We start from the raw sequence: 19,764 nt of genomic DNA, 5'->3' as shown, positions 1-19,764 counted from the left end.
TAGATTTATGATGTTTCTTAATGGTCTCAGCTGTCCACTTTGGGGTAAAGTCACCTAGCTTGAGTTACTTACACAGCTGTTACGTTTACATTGAAGCCTGGTGTAAACTATGTACGCAGCTCGTAAGTAGCTACACGATTTGTGATTCCCAGACCACTGAGGCAGAATCGCCAGATTTTTTAAAATCTTTTTTTTAATGTTTTTATTTATTTTTGAGAGAGAGAGAGACAGCATGAGCAGGGGAGGGTCAGAGAGAGAGGGAGACACAGAATCTGAAGCAGGCTCCAGGCTCTGAGCTAGCTATTAGCACAGAGCCCAATGCGGGGCTTGAACCCACGAACTGTGAGATCATGACCTGAGCCGAAGCCGGATGCTTAACTGACTGAGCCACCCCAGAATCGCCAGATTATTAGCCGTCGGAGGGAGTGGCCGCCGCCCTGGGCTAGGGCAGTCAGGACTCGGAGGGGTGCCTCACCTGTGCAAGGGACAGGCAAGTGGGACAGGCAGCTGCCCCATAGCACAAAAGTGCTAGATGGGTCCCTCAGGAAGAGGAGCAGCTTTTTTTACTCTAAATGCAAACCGCATCTGGCCCTGACTCACCACGCAGTCTTTACCACCCCTCGCTGCTGTTTCGGGGCCTCTGTGATTGGCATCATTCATGAATGACGGGTGAAGCCCGAAGCCCGGTGCGTTCTCTCCCGTAGACTGAGATGCTTCCCGCACGCCCTCCGTGATGTATTCTGGAATGGGTCACGAGGATGCAGGGTCGGATGCTGAGTTAGCCCCCGACTGGCTTGTCAGAGAATACTTCGTGCAGTTTTTCCTTCATTTGTGAACATTAGTTTTTCTGCCTCATTAGATGGTTGTGAAGCATAACACAGGTCACACAGGTCTCTGATAACGGTGTCCATGATGACTCCTTCGCGATCCTCAGCTTGAGCCTCTCTGAAATAGCAGGGGGAGTTAAAGTAAAATCTGTCCTCCTTAAGCCACTGCTCCACAGATACGTCCATGTCGCCTTGCTTTCCCGAAACCCTAAGCTTCAGTTTCCCCCTTTCTAAAATGGGACAGTAATGCCTACTTTGTTGTGCACGTTGGAAAGAACATTATATTAAAAATATTTGATATGACACTGGGATTTATCAGTGGTAGTGACAGTTACGTTTCACTGCAAAAATTTAATCAATGCTGGAAAAAATGTAGCCAGTATTGTTTCAAGTTACTTATTCTTATATTCTGTCTCTTTCTTTCTCAGACTCGAGTACCGTTGTGTTAGGCTGCTTGATGTTCTGCCACAGGTCATTGAGATGTGATCTTTACTCTTTATGTTCCTTGTGCTTCGGTTCGGATAATTTCTACTCTCCTGGCTTCAAGTTTATTGTTCATTTCTTCTGCAGTATCAGTCTGCTGTTAGCCTCATCCAGTTAATTCTTATGTCAGATACTGTATTTTTTCAGTTCTTGGATTTCCATGTGGTCTTTTTGTTTTTTGTTTTTAGAGCTTCTGCCTTTCCTGGAGTTCTGTCTTCTCTTCACCCATTTATCCACCTTTTCCTATAGATTCTTAAACCTACTGGTAATATTTATTTTGAAATTGTTGTGTACTAATTCCAACATGTAACTTGTCTGTGGTTCCATTTCTTTTGACTGTTCTCTCTCTCTCTCTCTCTCTCTCTCTCTCTCTCTCTCTCTCTTGGTTTTGGCTACATTTTTCTGTTTCTTTGCATGTCTAGTAATTTCTGTTTGCATGGTAGACATTTCAGTTGTCTGAGGTAGAGACTCTGGATTCTTTAATCTTCCGTGGAGTGTGTGGCGCTTTATTCTAGGACATGGTCAAGTTTCTGGTAGTGACCATCACCTTGATCTTAGAGTAAGTTTATCTTAGTTTTGCTCACAGCCCCAGGACATAGCCCTGAGTCCTGCAACGTGGTCCATACTCTTAAGGCAAACCCATCCAGGCTTTCAGCCCACCGTGTTTACTGAGCCCTGCTCACTTTGTGCAATTTGAATTCTAAACTCTTCCCTCAGCAATGGGAAGTTGCTGGAATCTGCTTAACTCTTCAGATGTTGTTTTCTGCTGCGCTTCTCGAAGCATTTACAGTTCCGGGCAGCCAAGGGTTGGATTAGAGGGCTTCCCTTTCTGTGACTTCTTCTTTAATGGGATTTTCCCCGCTCAGTTGCCAACTGCCAGAGCAAACTCAGACTCTGACCTCTGACACCTCCGCTGAATAAAATGCCACTTTCTGCTTGAGTTCTGTTCTCCTTGCCCAGCGTGGACTGAAGTCGGTCTTCAGGAGAAAAGTCCGTTAAATATGGGCTTCTCTGGTATGGTTCTCGTCCTTGAAGGGTAACAGCCCCTTCTGCTTCTCCTGCTTTTGTGTGCTCGCCAGTGGCTGCCAGGGTGTCCAGCATTCATAATTGTGGTGGGCCAGAGCATTAGTCTGGTACAGGTTACTCTGTCAATTATCAACCGCAGATGCAGATGTATCTTCAGTTATAAAAATTATGAGTAATTCATTTATTAAGCCATCTTTGAACATACAGCTATCAGGGATTGACAGAACATTCTTGACTGGCGGAGAGGTCTTTTAGGGTAGTTGGACTCCACACGTGGCAGTATGTGAAAGTGACTTAGAGAGAGGTAGGTCTTCAGCTCGGGTTCATGGATCACAGATACCTAAATACAGAAAGTAGGCACTCTGTTCAGTCGAAACTATGAAGCAGAAGAGAGACGAGCAGGTGATAAAATGCGAGAACAAGCAGTGATCGTCTGTACTCTTGAACTTCCAGTTCATTGTAAACTCTGTATTTACCTCGTCATCCTACTCTGAAGTTAGGTTTTGATGTCTGTACGTAGGAGAAGTTAATCCATGGGGTCGGAATAACCCTTGAAAATCCTTATGTGGCCAATAAAGCACACTTATAATGATACCTCGGTGTTTTTACAAAGGATTGGCATTCCTTTAGGAGCAATGGTAGTGAAAACACACACACTCCCCTCCACACGCGGCCTTTGAAGCTGTCACCCCCCCAGCGCTCAGGGAGAAGCTCCCCGCGAACGCCGTGCCTCCTGCCCACAGACACATACTCGTCATTGAGTGGGTGGGGGCGCCCACGGCTGTTTACATGGTTTTTGCTCTCTCTCTTGTTCTTCCCAATCGACTAAGTTGAATCTCTTAAATTAAAGGCACAGATGTGTCATCTGTGGTTTTCAGTCCTTCTCAGCTAATCCTTTTGACCGTTTGTGTAAAGGTTCAGTTAAATGACCGTCTAGTTTTCTTTACAGACCACGGTTCTCCCTTGAGCAGACCCTCCTTGATGATTACAGCCAAGATTTTGTGGCCACCCTAGATCTTACTGTCTCTTATTCCACGTCGCATTTTGACCATGGTCTTGGATGGTTTATGCCTCATCAAACGAGGGTTATGTTTTCCTGTGGAAGGATGGTGCAGTTGAACTATAGCAAGAGTCCGGAGGAATGCCGGGGTCTCTGGTTTTATTTCTGTGTATGGTGTTCCCATTTGGTTTGCCTCCATTGTGCCCGCCCTGCCCTGCCACGTGGGGTGTCCCATGGGAGGCCGACCCACCTCACCTCTTCCCGGGAGGCCCCATCTTAAGGCATTCATGCTCTGTGATAAACTCTCCAAAGCCGTCATGCATGTGTTGAATTCCATTTGTGGCTTGGATGTGGACATGAATTTAAAGTGTCTGTCCCTAGGACTGGAAGGGCCCTCCAGCTGGGTCTTTAGCCAGGAAGGTAACTACTTATTGATTTCTCTGACGCCCTGCTTAGGTATGGAGAACAAGCAAGCTGCTATTGATTCTGAAGTATTTTTCATAAATAATCAATGCCGTTAGACAGAGTGATTGCGGGTCGATGGAGGATGACTTTGCATGGCCTGTTTGTCCCCTGCATGCGGACACCAGGAAATTCTCAGATCTTTGAGTCTCTGATAATTGATCAAACTTCTACTTTTTCTTTATGGGGAACTGCAAGGAGCTTCCACTGCATTCTGGAAAACCTGGGACTGGTTATGGTTGTTGGTGGTGTTTTTAATGGCATTTTCTGTTTGCTTTCCTCATTGTAAAAGTATAATATATATTAACGTATTTGCGATAGAAAATTCAGGTAAAAGAAGAAAATGCTAGTTGGCCATATTTCCTTTTTAAAACTTTTTTAAGAAATATTTTTTAATGTTTTATTTATTTTTGAGAGAGAGAGAGACAGCATGAGTGGGGAGGGGCAAAGAGAGAGGGAGACACCGGATCCAAAGACAGGCTCTAGGCTCTGTGCTGACAGCTCAGAGCCCAACGCGGAGCTCGAACCCACGAACCATGAGATCATGACCTCAGTCGAAGTCAGACACTTAACCAACTGAGCCATCCAGATGCCCCCCTCTTTTTTTTTTTTAATTGTCTGTATTCTGAACTATAGACCGCACATGTAAGTGGCATCTGGCACATTTGTGTGCTCCATGGCCCTTGTTACCTTCCTTGTCCACGCTCCGGGTGATGCCTTTGCAGGAGCCCTGGGGTAGAGAGACGTGTGCTGCTGTGGTGGTTGAGGTGCTCTGTCCTGCCTGCACAGTGAGGAGTCGGGGGGGGGGGGGTCCCTTCTGAAAGAGCATAGGCTCCCAGGCCTGAACATGAGGGTGTGATCTGTGTTCTGGCTACAAGTAGCAGAGTATGTCTTAGCAAGTCCTTTCATTTCTGAAGACCTCAGTTTTCTTCTCTGTGAAGAGGAGATGGTTCCCACCTTGTCTGTTGATGAACTAGGTAGTTATGAAAGGGCATGAAGGTTCTTTTGCAACCCCAGAGACTAGGTGTGCCCTCAGAGCGGATCCTGGGGTGCAGGAGTAACCAATGCCCTTCTCCACCCCCTGGAGCCGGACGGTCAGCTTGTGCTTCGGTTTCATTTGCACACCTGTGGCTGCCCTCCATCAGACTCACTGGTCTGTGCACCTATTGAGGGCAAGAAGCGTTGTTTTTAGATTCAGCTGACTTTCCTCTGTGATCCTTAACATCCTGGGGTCATTGATCCCTTTATAATTTGAGAACAGACCTTTTTTGAATTAAAAAACAAAAATAAAACTTGAAGGCAGAATTTTTCAGTCCATCTTAGGGGTTTTTGCAAGCCCCTGAAATTGAGGCAGAACCATTGATGGATGTAAATAGTACAGTTGTATAGAATATGCATATATGTAAATATAGTTAAAAAATATTAACATATAAGTAAATGGTTAAATAAATAAATATTGGAAATATAGGCTGTAAAATGCTTTACCATGAGGCACCTGGGTGGCTCAGTCAATTAAAGCATCTGACTTCAGCGCAGGTCATGATCTCATGGTTCATGGGTTCTATCCCTGCATCGGGCTCTGTGCTGACAGCTCGGAGCCTGGAGCCTGCTTCGATTCTGTGTCTCCCTCTCTTTGTCCTTCCCCTCTCACACTCTGTGTCTCTCCGTCTCGCAAAAAAAATAAATAAATAAAGGTAAAAATAAATAAATTAAATAAATAAAAAATGTTTTACAGACAACTATAGATGATCACAAATCGTCTGTAGAGCACAGTTTAGAGAGCAGCGGCCCAGCGGAGTCCTGTCCTAGCCCACTTCGTCTCACCTACCAGCACAGGATCCCAGTGAGGCGTCGGTTTATCTCGAGTAATTTTACACATAATGTTTCAGCCAAGAGGCTGAAGCTCAGAAGGACTAAGGCTGCAAACCAAATGACCTATATAATCTTTATATCCCAATGTAGGTGCTTAGCGACAGTTTGTGAAGTAATAGTAAAATATTGGGCCATATTTGTACATTATACCTGTGTGTCATCAGAAAGCTTGGCTCCTCCAGAGGGTGGGCGGTTGACTGAAAGGCTGGAATAGGAAAGGAGTACCTGTCTCCTTCCTAGCATTTCTTAAGGGGCAGATCTCAAAGCATGAACAGAGTATGATGTGGATATTAACCGGCAGTTAGGAGGCCAGCGTGATGGAGCCAGAAGAGAGGGCATTGCTGCCTCTGCTGTAATGGGGCGAGGCTCGAATGCCATTTAAATGCTGAGTAACAGCCTCATGGAGCTCGGCAGGTGTCTTGTCTGGGGGCTCTGTTAGATAATGGCTTTGTCAGTTGCTATGGGTGTCTGTGTGCTAAGTTTCCAGATAACACCCTTGGGGCTGGAGCTGATTCTTGTAGAAGCTTGGCTAGAATTTTGAAAGAACAAATCCAAATTGAAAATGACCTTGAAAAATCAAAGGAATGAGTCATCCCTAGTGGCGCAGAGAAAAGGCAATAAAAAAAAAAATGTATGCAAACCTTTCTGCCTTTAAGGATATTGCCTTTGACCTTAACCTTATTGACTGGTGGTGGGAACAGATGAGGAAACTGAGGCTCAGGGGAGAGAAATAACTTGCCCATAATCAATAAATGTGAGTAACTTAGTGGACGTGTATCTAAAGAAATACAGAGTTTGGACTCTGAACCCAGACTCCCTTACCACCCCCCCACACCAACATAGTGTCTGTAAAATTAAAACCGTGTTTTCATGGGGCACTGGGTGGCTCAGTCCATTAAGCATCAGACTCTTGATTTCAGCTCAGGTCATGATCTCGTGGTCGTGGGTTCGAGCCCTGCATTGGGCACTGCCCTGAAGGCTCAGAGCCTGCTTGGGAATCAGTCTCTCTCCTGCTCCCTCTGCTCCTCCCCTGCTCGCATGCACATGCCATCTCTCTCTCAAAAATAAATAAACCTAAAAACAAAACAGCATTTGCAGGGTCACAGCATGAGTGGTACAGGTTGCATGGATTGGTGTGACACTGGGAGCCAAGCCCCACTCTGACACTGAGCAGGAGTGGAGGGCAATGCTTTTAAAACTTCAGCCTGCCTCATTGTAGACCAAAGATGGTGAGTTCTGGAGGGATGCCCCACAGTGGGCTCTGTCTCTCTGCCCGTTCAAGCAGACCCCAGCTTCTTTACCCTCTTGATGGCATGCTGTTCCCCACCTTCCCCGGGTCCACTGGGTAATCAGCTCATCCTTCTTCAGGGCAGTAGGCAATTGTCACGTCTTGGGAAACTCAGTGGCTACGTCCGAGTTTTGTCTATGTGTTCATTCTTTTATCAGATACATCGTGGGTGCCTGCGAGAGGCTGTGTTAAATAAGCAATATATTCATACAGGAAAGAAAATAAAAGCCATTGATGATTGATGCAGTATCTAAATATGCAAAAGAGAATAAAACAAGACCAAATCCTAGAAGGCTTAGGAACTTTCTTTAACGTTAGAACTCTTCTTCACACTGTATGAACAGATACATTGGATTGAATTCAAGCTTTCAGTGTTTTGTTTTGCTTTTTAAATACTAACTATTAGAAGATTGGGGAGTATAAGGAAGGACACTCAAAGGTCTTTTGGGTAAAGACTGGTACATTTGAAGACCTGAAATGTAAAAAGTTCTGTGCAGCAAAGGGCACCATAAACCAAATGAGACAAATGGGAGGGAATTTTAGCAACATGTATTACAGAAGATTGCTGTCACTTCTGCAAAAAGTTTTCTCACAGATCGCTGGTGAGAAGGCAAGAAGTGGAAAACAACAGGCACAAAAGGAAGTGTGAATGGACAATAGAATACAAAAAGATACTCGGGCTTACTCTCACCCAGTTTTTCACATCCCTCTGGTATAAATGTAAAAAAAAACAGAGGGGCGCCTGGGTGGCTAAGTCGGTTAAGCATCCGACTTTGGCTCAGGTCACGATCTCACGGTTTGTGAGTTCAAGCCCCGTGTCAGGCTCTGTGCTGACAGCTCAGAGCCTGGAGCCCGCTTCCGATTCTGTGTCTCCCTCTCTCTCTCTGTCCCTCCTCGACTTGTGCTCTGTCTCTTCCTGTTTCTCAAAAACAAATAAATGTAAAAAGAAAAATTATTTTTAAAGAAGAATATCGTCTATGCGCTAGTGAAGTTCTAGAGAAATACCCTCTCATATTTGTTTTGCTGTTGGGTCAGTGCCTTGTTACCACCAGCCTCTTTGGAAACGTAGTAGTATTAATTAAAATTTGAAATGTGCACCCTAACCCCAACAATTCTGCCTTTGTGACTGCACCTTGTCAGAGATAAAGTGACTTGTGGGTAAGAATATTTATGGCAGCATTATTTTCTCAGTAGCAAAAACTGGAATTCTCTTGTGGGGATACTTCTCCAAGTTACAGTCGTGTTTATTATAGAATATAATCACAGTTAAAATGATTAATTAGATTTAACTCTGTTCAGTTTCTTGATCCTTATTCAATAAGAAAAAAGTAAGACATGGAGTCTTGTTTTTAATATGCCATTTGGTTTTTTAAAAGGGAGAAGACCCCCTGTTGTCTGTATGTTTGTGTATTTTTTGAGCATAGAGAAAGCTTTGCTGAGATTATTAACACACCACATTATTAACTCCGCTTAGAGTTCAGGGAGAGGGGACTGGAGAAGGGGATTGTATCTTTATGTATAATCTCTGTAGAAGTGTATGAATTATTTTCATAATTTTAAAAACAAATGGAATTAAAAATTTTAACGGGTGAGTAGTGCTACAAAGTATGTATAGGATGGTATAAAAGAATTTATCACTTCCCCCTCTCTGCCAGCACTGTAATTTATGACACATATTACATGGCTTTATTATTGCAGTTATAGCTCATTGTATTTTATATGCCTGGCCCGTGGCCAGGACTGAGTATTTTCCGAAGGAAGGAGAAAACACTTGCTCCAGGAGACTTCGCTCCGTGCATCGGGCATGTGACGGAGCACGGTGGGCCCAGGCCAGTGAGGCAGCATGAGGGAGCCTGGCCGCTGGGGAATGTGGACCGGGCCGCGCGGCCGCGGCGGGCTGCTGCCTGTGCCCAGGCTGTGCTGCAGAAGGTTCTTTCGGGCTCTCGACCATGAGATGACAGACACGTGGCGCTGGACTCCGGAGATGATGCACGTAGAGATGCAGAACGGTGGTGCTCTCGGGAAGGAGCGTATGGGAAGTTAAGGAAGGGAGACTCAGGTCGGGGTGAGGGATAGCTCCTCCCCTAACGCCCACCGTAGGCCGGACCCCAGAGGGGACCCTCTGGAGGCTTTCCCCATCCTGTTCGCGTCATGACTCCATCGAAGTATCACTGTGGTTAAGGAAGCGCAGTCCAAGATGACTAATTATATAGATGGTCTTAGATCCACGGGTGGTAAATGGAAGACCTAGGGTTTGATCCACAGTTGTCTCCTGTATCCTGGAACCCTCCAAAAACAGTACCAGGGTATTTAAATTATACCCGAATCTCCATTAACATCAGAACTTCAGCCTTCAGTCTGAGGGTGAATGAAAGCAATAGAAGTTAAAGATATTTTTAGAGGCTTGCCATGTACTTCATAGATTATACATCTATCACATTTCATGTCAGAAAACTGGGACCCAGAAAAGTACCTTTTCCAAGGTCGCAGGTGAGCCAGTCTGGACAGAGCGGGATTCAGACCCAGGGAGACACAGACCACTTAGGCCTGTGTCCCTCCATCAGGTGATGCCTCAGGAAACATTAGGCCGTGCTTGGTCAAGGTTGGGGGAGCTTTTGAGGATGGACCTATTATGAATGCTTTCAAGGCCTTTACTCACTAAATAGAAATAATCCTTCGTGGCTTTATAATGTTCACTGCTGTTGCTGCCCTTTTCCCCAAAGTGCTTTCACCTTAATTGTGACATCTTTACCTCTTAGCATTCAACCTCAAGGAGTAGGCTGGGCATAGCTGTCATCAGACCCGTTTGAAGTTTATTTACTTATTTTGAGAGAGAGAAAGAGCACGCAGGGTAGGGACAGAGAAAGAGGGAAAGAAACTTCCAAGCAGGCTCTGTGCAGACATGGTTTAGAGCCCAACGTGAGGCTTGAACCCACAGATCCGTGAGATCGTGACCTGAGCCAAAATCAAGAGTTGGATGCTTAACCTACTGAGCCACCCAGGCGCCCCTATAGGACCTGTTTTATAGGAGAAATTAAGGCCCCCTCTCCCCTCCCCCTCAGAGCCTTAGTCACCGGACCAGGGTCACATGGTAGAGCCTGGAGCTAAGACCTAGATTTTCAGGTCCCTCAGTCACTTGACACCCGGCTCAAAAGCAGCAGACTTCTAGGGGTTCCAGCACTTACCCAAGCATGACGGGTAAGAACACAGGCTCTGCAGTCAGTGCTGCCATCGCCACTCAACGGGGTGACCTTGGGCAACCTGTTTAACTCTGAACCAGTGTCTGCATCCGGAAAATGGGGATAATAAGAGCATGTCATGGTGAACACCGAATGAAGTCGTACAGGAAAAAACGCGGATGTTACAATTATTGTGTCTTTGTCATTATTACAGGACAGGAGGTCTGTCTCTCTCACTCTTTCTTTCTTAGTGTTTTTCATTAAGCCTTTCATATAGTAGATTCCAAGTAGGTATTTGCAACATGCATCATGGCATCCTTGACCGTCTTTCCCGAGTTTGTCAGGGAAAAGAATGGGTTTAGAATCGGATGAGGCTAGGTTCCAATGTGGATTCTCCAGTGAATCTCACTTTCTTCTCTATAAGACGTCGCTGTGAAGGACCCGCCACACAGTTGGTGCTTGTAAGCGCAGCCATAATTACAGTGACGGAGAATCAAAGCTTGGGCTGACAGGCCATTTGGGAAGTTTTGTGGAAGTTTCCCAGCTTGATAAGGCCTAGCACAGGGTGACAATTAGGCAGACATCCCTCAGAGAAAGGCCTGTTTAATAATTGCTGTGATTCTGAAAATTCTGAGGGCCTCATTAGAGGAATATACATGACATTAAAAAAATATATTGAATTTGGGGGCGCCTGGGTGATTCAGTTGGTTAAGCATCCAACTTTGGCTCAGGTCATGATCTCAGGGTTCATGGGTTCAAGCCTCACATCAGGCTAAGTGCTGACAGCCTAGAGCCTGGAGCTGCTTCAGATTCTGTGTCTCCCTGTCTCTCTGCCCCTCTGCTGCTTGCCCTCTCTCCATTTCTCAAAAATAAACATTTAAAAAACATTTTTGAAAAAAAGAATATAGAATTTTAATGTATTCTCAAGGCACTTGTTACTACCTGCCCCAGGAACACCTGCTCCTAGAGCGGTCACTGACTTCAGAGTATAGTTGGAACCTCTGTTCCCTGGCGAGAGGATGAAAGACTGAGGCCACTGCAGTGGCCTCCACAGGACAGCCTGGTGCCGTCATTCGTCATTGCTGTCCTCGCCATCAACATTTGTCGACCGTATCATGTACCGCGCACTTGACATGCAGTAACTTAATCTCCACACTACCCCTGTGAGGCAAATACCATTATTATCCCCATTTTACAGCTGGGAAGATGAGACTTAGGTAGTTACTTGACCAAAGCACCACACAGGGTTAGTGACAGCCCTGGACTTTGATCCTAGATCTGCCTCACTTGAGGATGTGGGGGAGAGTCCTGCTCTGAGATCAAAAAACCCTAAGATTAAATTCCCTTGTTGTGAGCCGAATGATGTTGGGCATGTGTTTGCATCTAAGAAGTGGGGTGCTAATGGCATTCCTCTTCCAGTCCTGTTAATACGAGTGAAGTAATGTACGTGAAATGCTTGGTGCAGTGACTGGCACGTGCTAAATACTCCGCACACTGGCTGTTACCACGGTTACTGCTTCAGCGTTGCTGTGCGGCTTCGTGTCTGAATGTATTAGAGGCCCTTTCAAGCTGCATGGAGCGTGTCCGGTGGTCAGTATATGTTAGTCATCTCCCCAGAGAAATGCCAGGAGTTGAAATCCTGACTAAGTGGCCCTTTCTGGTTCAACTGGTAAAATTATATTATTTTCTTTTTTCAGAACTGAAGGGAGTCACCTAGCTCTTAGAATCTTCTTGCATTCTGCAACAATACCATGAATGCCAGAAATCCCCTCTAGATATTTGAAAAGTGTGGATCTCCATAATGGCTGGATTGAATTGCTCTCTTTCCTTTTTCTTTTCTTGCATTCAGTCTCCATCCTCACCTCCTTTCCCCAGCACTCACTTCACCAGCTTCCCAAAAGTCTGCTAGCACTTAGGTAGCTTATCCTGCTGTCCGAAAGTCCTGATCAGGCCTCTTCTGTCCCATCAGCCCTCCTATTCACTAACACCTGTGTCTGTGACAGTGCCCCCGCCTCCCGCCAAAGTCCTGTATTTCTCTGTTCTTCCCTAAACCCCGGAACTTACCTTTTTTTTTTTCCTGTGTGTCTGTGCTCTGCACTAGGGCCTTCCCCCTGCCTCCACCCTCGTTCTCTCCTGCACCGTTCTCTCCTGCACCGGAACCCTCGTCTCTCTGCCTCTCCCTCTGCACTTGGGAAAACCCACCTGCTGAGTAAACCCTTGTTTGTACAAAGGAGCGCCTATGTTTATATAATCTTGCTAGTGAGTTGTCACTGTTTCAATTTGTAAGATACTTTTTTAAAAAACCCACGTAAGATCTATATTCCTATACTGTTTGGTAATAAACACATCTGTCTGTATGATAACCTATCTCAGCTCCAGAGGTAATAGTGACTGATTTTTTTTTGGAAGAATATGCTACATGCCAGGTACGGTTTTCAGGCACCTGACAGTTAATGCCCATTATCTCTGCCATCAACAGGATTATTCATTTTATCCCCAGATTTCTCTCATTGAACTGTGATTTTTATTTTTTTAATGTTTATTCATTTTGAGAGTAGGGGAGGGGCAGAAAGGGAGAGAGAGAATCCCAGGCAGGCTCAGTGCTGTCAGTTCAGAGCCCGTGCAGGGCTCAAATCCTTGAACTGTGAGATCATGACCTAAGATCAAGAGTCAGATGCTTCACCAACTGAGTTCCATAGATTGTGATTTGAAAAAAAAAATTTTTTTTCAATGTCTTTATTTTGAGAGACAGAGCAGAGAGCAAGCGGGGGGAGGGGCAGAGAGAGAGGGAGACACAGAATCTGAGCAGGCTCCAGGCTCTGAGCTGTCAGCACAGAGCCCGACACAGGGCTCGAACCCACGGACTGTGAAATCATGACCTGAGCCAAAGTCGGATGCTTAACCGACTGAGTCACCCAGGTGCCCCTAGACAGATTTTTAAAATACATCCACAGTAGGGAATTTCACATGTATGTACATATGTATGATCACTGTACACATACTTACACACGTAAATACAAGTATTGACTGCATGGTTGTTCGTCGGTGGAATTAACAAAATATACAGGACCCTTGCCCGAGCCTGTACTTACCCATCCAGTCTGACCTGCCTCTCACACATCACATTTGATGTTCCATCTTCCCGATAAGCCTCCTTCTTCCCTCATGGGGTCCTGGTAAGGGTTAAGTATGATCTTGTAAAAAGCATTTGGGTCAGAGAAGGTTCTCAACAAATGCCAGTGCTCCCTTCCTGAGGCCCGTCTGCCTTAGCCAAGTCTGTCTTATTGTTCGATGAGTCCATCATCTCTGTAGACTAAGAGCTTCTCGTAATTCTCCAAGCTCTGCATGCAGTTCCAAACTCAAGAGAGTAGCTGTGTCTGGGGAGGGAGGGAAGAGATTGGGACTGGAGGAGAGAGGAAGCATTCTGGAATACTTTGTTTCTTAAACTGGTTGGCGGCTCATGAGTACTCTCTTCATCTAAAGATTGTGATAGAGTCATTTGAAACATTTTGTAATTCCAAGCAAACAAACAAAAATCCTATATGCCTCTGCTTTACCAGAGACACTTCCTTTGAAAGCAGTTGAAATGAACAGGCCACTGATGAATGTTTTTCTGCTGGCCGCCAAAATCAGGGGAGGGTTGTCAGGTCTGGCGGGATTCTCAGGGGTGAGGTGAGGCTCTTTGGACTCAGGCAGAGGGAATCAGGGGTAACTTCAGTTTATGCAGAGATCAAACATGTGCATCCTGTCTGTCGAGCTGATGTGGCCTTTCTTTTGTGTTTTCCTGAGCCACTTCCCTCCATTACTTGGGCAATAACCAGAGCTGCGTTTTATCTTTTTTAATATCTCGGCCTGAAATGCTGACATCCACTGTAGGCATCATGAATTTTTGATGTGGTGATGATCGGAAGGCTGCTGGGGCCTCATTTCATTTCACTGGACTGCTGTGGCACTTGTTTCCTTTTCTGTGTTGAGACTTCCTTCTTGGGACACTCCCCAGTTCAGACCCCTGTTTGGTTTCATGAGCACCAGCGCAGTTACTGAGAGTGTATTTGAGAGTGAGAAATACTTTGGATTTTCATCTCAGTTATTGAATGATCCAGGAGATTTAAGAAGGGAGTGATGCTTAAATTCCTGAAAAGAAAATCAACAAATCCAAGTCAACAGATATTTGCTGAGCCCTAGCTTCTTAAGCTCAGCTCACTGAAAAACGACAACCACAGTGGCATGTGTTGGGTCAGGACGCAGAGATGAGCCGGAGGTAATCCCTGTCTCTCGGGAGGGATCTGTACCTGCACAAATACGATGTGATGGTGTGAAAAACACTGCAGAAGAGGCACAGAGAGTTACCAGCAAGAAAGGATCATTGCCAGCTAAGGGACGGCTCTATAAAGAGGTATTGAATTAAGCCTTTAGAGACACGATTTTGCTAGACGTGGTTTTCTTATACTCTCCATTCATTTATTCATTCAGTAAATATTATACATCTCTGATGGGCCTCCATACAGATGCGTGCCTCCCTGTCCCCTACCACTAAGGAGGAGAGAAGTGGGGAGTTGAGTACAGGCATCTGAGCTGCGCACATGTGGAAGCGGTGCACCCGCCTCCACTCACACTTCCGTGGTCAGCGTGCGGCATGTTCTGTGCCTGCTTCCTTCACGGGTGTAGAGACGTGCAGTACTGCCTTCCAGAGCCTGCAGGGATGGGGACCTGGATATCTGTAATACGTGCTCCTGTCTGCTGTGAGAGTCGCAGATGTGATGCACAACTTTATAGAGTCGCACTGGGTGCTGTATTGATAGACTGTAGGTGAGCCAGGGTTGCAATAAAGAGACTTTCGTAGGAAGCTTTTGCAGTGATCAAGGTAAGAGATGATGTCAGATAAGGTTGATAGCCATGGGGATAGTGAGAAGTTGTCATATTTTGGTTATATTTTCAAGGTAAAGACACTAGGATTTGCCAGTGGGTTGTATCTGGGGTATGAGAAAAAGAAAAATCAAGCATGACTTTGATGGGTTTCAGCCTGAACAGCTGAAAGAATGTGTTTGTCTTTAACTGACCGAGATATAAGGGTCTGCAGAAAAAGAAGGTTGGGAGCAGAACATTGAGGGTTTGCTATTAGATGTTGAGATTGAACCTAGTTATTAGACATCCCGGTGGAGATAGTGAATAGGCAGTTGGTACAGAAGTCTATATTTCAGGAGTAGGATCTGGACTGGGGGTATCTATCCATTTGGGACTTGTCAGCTGATAGAAGTTATTCAAAGCCATAAATGCTAGATGAGATCACAAGAGAGTGAGCATAGAGAGAGAAGAAGAAAGGCCCAGGGCTGTGCAACATGATGAGTCCAGGGAGACAAAGATCCAGCAAAGATGTTGGAGAGGAGCAGCCAAGACCTAGAAGAAGAGTGAAGAGAGTATGATATTATCCTGGACATCCAGTAGAGAGAGTGGGAGTGGTTATTGTTTACGGCACACTCACTGTCCTTACGGTCCATATCACCTCTTCAGCACCACATTCATGTAAGATAGAGTTAGTCTCGTGTTACAGATCAGGAGAGCAAAGCTCAGAGTGAGGAAACATGTTCACAAGTATCTCATTAACGCCTTTTATTTGCCAACTAGGATAATGGTCATAAAAGTAAAAAAACAGATAAGATTGCAAGCTTATAGGTGGTGAGGCCAAACCTCAAATGTTAACCCATGTGATCCACGCCTGCACAATTTGCACCAAGAGATCGTGTGCAAAAAAATAATTTAAAAAAATGCTGTTCCTCAGACCTGAGGCTTAGACAGAATCAAAGGAATTGAGATGAGTTGCAGAGAAAGCAACATGTTAGAACCCGTGGATTTTTCTTTCACGTTCCAAGATTGATTTTCGAAGGAGAATTTTCTCCTTGTTCCCTGCTAATCATAGTTTCTTAATGGAAACTCGATGTGCTTTACAGTGGGATGATAATCTGACCCCTCCCCCGTGGCGGGGAGTCCCTGGGTTATCGGGCTATAGGTGAACTGAACGCTCCAGAAGAACAAGGAGGAAACCCCCTTGAGCAGAGTGCGCGAAGACCCCCAGCACCCTGCTGACCACCTCTGCACATGTCCAGTGAACAATTGATGCCGCGTCTCTTTGCCTTTCTTGTAAGAGTTTCTGATGACCCACCGGTGTTCCGAGCAACTCGTCATTGTGACAAATTGTAGCTCAGACTCCTCCCTTCTTATCTTTTAGATCATGTACAAAACGAAGAAAACTATGCACAAGTTCTTGACAAGTTTGGAAGTAACTTTTTAAGTCGAGACAACCCAGACCTTGGCACTGCTTTTGTTAAGTTTTCTACTCTTACGAAGGAGCTGTCCACACTGCTGAAAAATCTGGTAAGCCGTTGCATGCGCGAGTTTTTAAACTTACAGCCAGAACAAAGTACCGTAAGATCACGAAGAGAACAACTTAATCGTCTTCGCCCTAGCCCCCAGTCCTGGAGTTCAGCAGGGTTTATTTTTATTTATTTATTAAAAAATAAAAAACAACGTTTTAGTCTCAGGTATGGAGTCACATGTAAGGAAAATACTGTTGTAAAACCCCTAGATCCAGCTGCCAGCAGGGGAGGTTTACAAGCCAGAGAAACCGGTTAACCTGAATTCTCCTCCACATTCTCCCGTTGTTTTGGTTTGGGTTTTTAATTAGCAGGAAGTGTTGGTAGCTTCTGTGGCCAACACCCACTGGAAATGTATGTCGCATGTGCTGTCCCTCACTTGTATGAAGACAAGCGTGCATTTTGGTCCCTGACTTACAAGTAATTAACCTCCCCAGTTCCTCGCACCATCTTAACCCCCTTCCAAGAAAAAGACTTTGAGATTTGGGGGACCCATGGTTACAGAAGTTGATGACAAGAAGAATCCCTAAAAATCTGGGACACGGTTGGGGGCGGGGCGGTCTGTTTGGCAGCACTGTTGCCTGGGTACCCGTCCTGACACCCTGTTCACACTGAAAGGGCTCGTTCTGCATGGCGCTACCACCCAGCCGGCCTTGTGCGTTAAATTAATCAAGTCTGTCTCCTCCAAAGTCCCAGGAGATGGAGGTACGGGGGGTTGAGGAGCCCCGAAGGAAAACGAGGGGATCCTTTGCTGAAGAACAGGAATCTCTCCCTCCCCCGCAGCGTCTCAGTACTGCACCTCAGCCTCCGTTAAGAACTCAAGTTCAAGATGTATTGGCCCTGGTTAGTTACTCTTCTGTCAGAGAGGCCTCTATGGCCTTGCAGGAGAACCTTGTCACAGATCTGTCCAATACCAACAGCTAGCTTACAGACAGATCCACACTGTTGGAAAAATGAAAACTGCCATTCTAAAGCATATTAACCTGAATATTTGACCAACCAGAGTATTCTTTTCCTCCTGTCACACAAGATGAATACATGTGGATGTCTGTCTTCCTAACAGCTTAATTCTGATTTGTGGTTTATGCTATTGAATTAGTCTCCCACAGTGACAGCTAATCTTAAATAAAGATTGAGAATAGAAATAGTTCTTATATTCAAAAACTTCAGGAACTTAGGCCAACATGTTCCTCTACTTTGGGCTTCATTTGACAAATCCATGATACACCATAAATCTTAAGAGTATTTAAATCGCTTTTATTCAGAAGAGGGCCCTCCTTTCTCCTTCCTCTGGGTGCTGCCTGTCTTTCTGCTGATGGCATTGCTCAAAGGCCATGTGGTGGGAAGAAGGGAAGTGAAACCGGACCCCAACTATTCACTTGGTTAATTACTGGTAACAGACTTGCTGAGGAAGGAAGTTCTATTTTCCCCTGAGGTGGGTATTTTCACAGGGATATCTTGCTAATAACCTTTAGTTTCCGGGACACCAAGTGTATTTATTTGGCTTCAGTTGAGACTCATCACTTGCACGCACACTTCCTGGACCAGTCCATCCCTACACTGGGGGTTCCTTCCCCCAGTGTGTGCTGGCCCCACCATGCAGTGGTCCCTCGTGGAACATTCTGTGTCTGTATTTGCTTACCTAATACTGCGCTGGCTGACCATCATGCAGAAACCACCAGTATTTACTGAACACTTTGACGAACCTGGTAGTGTGCATAATGTGTCGATTTCTTTTTCTTTTTAATGTTTATTTTTGAGAGAGAGTGGGTAGGGGCAGAGAGAGAGGGAGAGAGAGAATCTCAAGCAGTCTCTGAGCTGTGAGCACAGAGCCCAGTGCAGGACTTGAACCCATGAACCATGAGATCATGACCTAAGCCGATATCAAGAGTCAGATGCTTCACTGACTGAGCCACTCAGGTGCCCCAATGTGGAGATTTCTTATTTTACATCTTATAACAATCCTGTGGTTGTTAGACCTTCAATCCACATGAGGAAGTTGAGGCACATTAGTGTTCAACTTGTTCAGGCACACTGTTAGTAAGAAGACGTGAACCCGGACATCATGTCTCTGGTCCATGGTCTCTACCACCCAACTCTGTTACACTGCCTCTATCCCCCTACCTTGGTGACTGTGTTTCCCTAACTAACGCTGATCTAGCTGACCCCCTGAACAAACTCCACACTGCAGGCCTTCTTCCTCCCTGGCTGCTCTCCTTGAAGGGTTAGAAGTGTAAGAAATACCTGATAAAAGTTGCTAGAAGATGCAGTTCACTTAATTAAAACAAAAAGTAACATTTTCTCTTTGAAGTTAGTGGTGGCGTTCCTGACCAGGGAGCAGGTAGAAGAATCCATTTGTAGTATAGTCGGTTACTAAGGGAACGCTCTTCTGATTGAATAAAAAGCAAGTCCCAGGAGTTTATACAACCTGACAACAGTTTCAGCAGCTTGCTGCTTCCCTTTTTATGTTCTGCCAGGAAAGGATAGAGCAGACCAGACAGGCTGATGCGGCCAAGCCTTGGAGCAGAGAGAGGCTCTGAGGAAGCCACGCCCCAGGAGGGAGGGGCCTCCGGGCCAGCCTGCAGCACCCCAGCCCCCAGATGCAGAATTTGGGGAGCATCCTAGAGCTTGTTGAAGCTCCAGAACACCCCCTGGGAACCAGTATTTCTCAGGAGACTCCTGAAAAGCCTATGTTCTTAAGCTAGTGGAGTCTGGAAACATTAAGCAATAATGGGTGCAGTTGAATTCAGAGAATAAGATAAAAGAAGGTACTTTGATATTTTTAGGCTTTCTAAGTTTTATCCTCCATCCAAACAGTAAATACCAAACGTCTCTTGTGCTCCAGGGTCTTGGTACATACTGAAAAATGTCATTTTCTAATAAAGGTAATACTTACAATGGGTATTTGAATAGTTTTTATTAAAACAGCACTTATTTTCATATAGAGGAAAAAGAAAGGGTAGATTTGGGGGTCGGGTGTAGCTTTCTGCTTCTGACTAACTCTAGAGAAAAACTTCCATCGTGTTACCTGTAAGTCATTGGTATTTGAGTGTATGGCATTGAGTTTCTGAAGGGTTGGTCCTGAGAAATGTGAGCTGCTGAGTGATGGTAACGGTCTCTTCTTTGCTTGTGTTTGTCTTCATTTCCGGCTTTCAGTGACTGTGGGGGCAGGTGGTCAGGTGGGAAGTGGTGTGAGAACGCCGGGAGCTGCAGCCATGGCTGGCGTTAGCGTCAGACAGACCCAGGCTGGTTTCTG

At 45.4% G+C, this 19,764-nt stretch overlaps 1 protein-coding gene across 4 annotated transcripts in view; it reads left to right on the top strand.

Annotated features, from left to right (window-relative positions):
- ASAP1 (ArfGAP with SH3 domain, ankyrin repeat and PH domain 1) overlaps positions 1 to 19,764 on the top strand; it is a 310,121-nt gene that overhangs the window by 180,475 nt on the left and 109,882 nt on the right. For all 4 annotated transcript variants that reach the window (XM_029923855.1, XM_029923857.1, XM_029923859.1 and 1 more), the window contains exon 5: positions 16,364 to 16,509. In XM_029923855.1, coding sequence (XP_029779715.1) covers positions 16,364 to 16,509 — 146 coding nt within the window. The remainder of the gene's footprint in view (positions 1 to 16,363; positions 16,510 to 19,764) is intronic.

The sequence above is a fragment of the Suricata suricatta genome, chromosome 15, assembly GCF_006229205.1.
Source record: "Suricata suricatta isolate VVHF042 chromosome 15, meerkat_22Aug2017_6uvM2_HiC, whole genome shotgun sequence".
NCBI lineage: Eukaryota > Metazoa > Chordata > Mammalia > Carnivora > Herpestidae > Suricata > Suricata suricatta.
This window is presented reverse-complemented; position numbering and strand designations above follow the sequence as displayed.